General features: G+C 45.4%; 1 protein-coding gene across 1 annotated transcript in view; it reads right to left on the minus strand.

Moving 5' to 3' along the window:
* Positions 1-1,824: 1,824 nt before the first annotated feature.
* The window catches only part of LOC136830949 (trichohyalin-like), a 3,122-nt gene continuing 1,216 nt past the window's right edge, over positions 1,825-3,730 (minus strand). Inside the window, exon 1 of the mRNA XM_067090906.1 lies at positions 1,825-3,730. This exon is cut by the window's right edge and continues 1,216 nt beyond it. Coding sequence (XP_066947007.1) covers positions 2,086-3,730 — 1,645 coding nt within the window. The 3' untranslated portion in view covers positions 1,825-2,085.

The following is a 3,730-nucleotide window of genomic DNA, read 5'->3' on the forward strand; positions in this document are numbered from 1 at the left end:
TCCCTCTTTTAATACAACCGCCTTTGTTAGGAGGTTTCGCCCTTGCCAAAGGGCTCATCAGGTGGTTTTAGCCTTTCCCTGTTTTGACAATAGGGAAAGACATGGCACCACGACCTCCCTCCCACCCTCCCATCAAAGGCCAAGACCAAACCAACCCCTACGTCAAGTGGCTTTGGAAGCCAACTCTAACAGTGAAGGATTAAGCTGGCCTTATGCCAACACTCAAAAGGTGGGCAGAAACCCAGGTTCGATAACGGAGGCATTAACTTAACATGCTAGAGGTTGCCTATGGCTCGAACTGGTATACCCAACCTTAAGTTGGCTCAGCTACTACAGATTTCCTTAAGGAGGTCTAGGCCAACAGACAAAGGTGGGCAGAAACCCAGGTTCGATGACGGAGGCATTAACTTAACATGCTAGAGGTTGCCTATGGCTCGAACTGGTATACTCAACCTTAAGTTGGCTCAACTAAGATTTCCTTAAGGAGGTCTAAGCCAACAGACAAAAGGTGGGCAGAAACCCAGGTTCGATGACGGAGGCATTAACTTAACATGCTAGAGGTTGCCTATGGCTCGAACTGGTATACCCAACCTTAAGTTGGCTCAGCTACTACAGATTTCCTTAAGGAGGTCTAGGCCAACAGACAAAGGTGGGCAGAAACCCAGGTTCGATAACGGAGGCATTAACTTAACATGCTAGAGGTTGCCTATGGCTCGAACTGGTATACCCAACCTTAAGTTGGCTCAGCTACTACAGATTTCCTTAAGGAGGTCTAGGCCAACAGACAAAAGGTGGGCAGAAACCCAGGTTCGATGACGGAGGCATTAACTTAACATGCTAGAGGTTGCCTATGGCTCGAACTGGTATACCCAACCTTAAGTTGGCTCAACTACTACAGATTTCCTTAAGGAGGTCTAGGCCAACAGACAAAAGGTGGGCAGAAATCCAGGTTCGATAACGGAGGCATTAACTTAACATGCTAGAGGTTGCCTATGGCTCGAACTGGTATACCCAACCTTAAGTTGGCTCAACTACTACAGATTTCCTTAAGGAGGTCTAGGCCAACAGGCAAAAGGTGGGCAGAAATCCAGGTTCGATGACGGAGGCATTAACTTAACATGCTAGAGGTTGCCTATGGCTCGAACTGGTATACCCAACCTTAAGTTGGCTCAACTACTACAGATTTCCTTCAGGAGGTCTAGGCCAACAGACAAAAGGTGGGCAGAAATCCAGGTTCGATAACGGAGGCATTAACTTAACATGCTAGAGGTTGCCTAAGTCTTGAACTGGTATACCCAACCTTAAGTTGGCTCAACTACTACAGATTTCCTTAAGGAGCTCTAGGCCAACAGACAAAAGGTGGGCAGAAATTCAGGTTCGATGACAGAGGCATTAACTTAACATGCTAGAGGTTGCCTAAGTCTTGAACTGGTATACCCAACCTTAAGTTGGCTCAACTACTACAGATTTCCTTAAGGAGCTCTAGGCCAACAGACAAAAGGTGGGCAGAAATTCAGGTTCGATGACAGAGGCATTAACTTAACATGCTAGAGGTTGCCTAAGTCTTGAACTGGTATACCCAACCTTAAGTTGGCTCAACTACTACAGATTTCCTTAAGGAGGTCTAGGCCAACAGACAAAAGATGGGCAGAAATTCAGGTTCGATGACGGAGGCATTAACTTAACATGCTAGAGGTTGCCTACATCTTGAACTGGTATACCCAACCTTAAGTTGGCTCAGTTACTACAGATTTCCTTAAGGAGGTCTAGGCCAACAGACAAAAGGTGGGCAGAAATCCAGGTTCGATGATGGAGGCATTAACTTAACATGCTAGAGGTTGCCTACGTCTCGAACTGGTATACCCAACCTTAAGTTGGCTCAACTGTTACAGATTTCCTTAAGGAATCCTAGGCCAACACTCAAAAGGTGGGCAGAAATTCAGGTTCGATGACGGGGGCATTAACTTAACATGCTAGAGGTTGCCTACGTCTCGAACTGGTATGCCTAACCTTAAGTTGGCTCAACTGCTACAGATTTCCTTCAGGAGGCCTAGGCCAACACTCAAAAGGTGGCCAGAAATCCAGTTAGTAGAGCTTGTTGATGATGCGTTCAATATGACCAGCTGCTAGTCGAACTTGCTGGGCAGTACCAATGATGGTGATCAGATCTGATGCTTCAAACCTCCTGGGCATCTCTATGAGGGCGACACCACTCCTTTCGATGATCTCCTCCAGCGTCCTTCCTTGGACTCCATAGATGGCTCTGTGGAAGTTCCTCGAGATGTCCAGTTCGACAGTCATTTCTCCTTCCATTTCCTCCAGCCGCTTCATTTGAATCTTTTCCCCTCTGAATATTATACAGGTGTCCTCCTGGTCTTGTTGTGGAGGGACACGTCGAGGTTGAGGTCTTGAAAGGCTTGAGAGGAATCTTCTGTCCATCTGAGGCTGATCAGCTTCCAGGTCGAAAATGATCAGTTTTCGTTCCGCTTTTCTTTTCTTTTGGGGATCTTGGCACCCTTCGTCAGGCTTGTGGGCTTCTTTCCTGTCCTTTACAGTTACAATCTCAGGCAGTGGTTTGGGACTTGCAATCGTCTTTCTGCCGAGTCTCACATTTCTATTTGCTGGTCGTCTTTCACTGAGGTTTTCTTCTGTTTCTAAATTAGCTTCTTCGGGCAGACATTCTTTTTCAATTTTCCTTTCTTCTTCTGATTCTTCTACTTCCTGACTCTCGACTTTTTGCATTTGTTCCTTACTTTCTTCTATTACTTGATTTTCTTCGTTCACTTTTTCTTCTTGAATATCTTCTAATTCTGTTTCTACTTCACTTGCTGTTTCATTTTCAAGAAAGCTTTCCTTATTCTTAAATGCCTCTAACTCACTAACTAGGACCTTGTACCTTTCATCTCTAACAAAGTCGTTGATTTTAGCGTCCATTAGTTCTTTCTGCAATCTTTCTTTCTCTTCAGACATCTCTTCGATAATTCGATCTTGTCCTTTCATAGCTTTCTGCAATTCCTCTTTCTCTTTCAGAAGTTGGGACTGCTTCTCAGTTTGGGCTCGGTTTTGTTCCTTGGCCCTCTCCAGTTCTCCTTCCAACAGGCGAATTGATTGCTCCAAGTCGTCGTTCTTGCTTCGATGTTGTTCAATCTCAGCTTCCTTGCTGTCAATTTCCATCAGCAGCTGGTCCTGGATTTCGTGGAGATCATTGATGGTTTTTGTCGCCTTTTCCTTCTCGTCCTCCCTTTGCCTCTGAAGGCCTTCATAGTCAGAGAAGACGAGGTCAGCCTCTGCTTCCAGTTCTTTGTTTAACTGTTGAAGATTACTGATCGTTTTCGCTGCTCTTTCAGTCACTGTTTTTCTGTCTTCTTGGGCAGCTCGAATCTTCTTAGAGAGACTGGCGATCTCTGCCTTATGTTGGTTGTTTACTTCCTTGAGATCATTAATAGCTTTGGTCGAGTTTTCCATTTCTGCTTCTCTCTCCTTCTGGATGGCACTAATCTTATTGCAGAGGCGTCCGACCTCAGCTTCCAGCTCCTCCTTCCTTTTCTCGAAGCGACATTTTTCTTCCGCAAAATTCATTTCCATTTCCTGTCGTAGTTCTTCCCGGTTTTGTGGGTCACTTGTCTTCTCCGTTAACTTTTCTTGATGGGCCTCCTCCTCTTCAATTTCCTCCTCTTCAATTTCCTCGGTCTGATCAAGAGAACTATCCACAAAGTCTATTTCGCAGCCA

This window comes from Macrobrachium rosenbergii, chromosome 47 (assembly GCF_040412425.1).
Source record: "Macrobrachium rosenbergii isolate ZJJX-2024 chromosome 47, ASM4041242v1, whole genome shotgun sequence".
NCBI lineage: Eukaryota > Metazoa > Arthropoda > Malacostraca > Decapoda > Palaemonidae > Macrobrachium > Macrobrachium rosenbergii.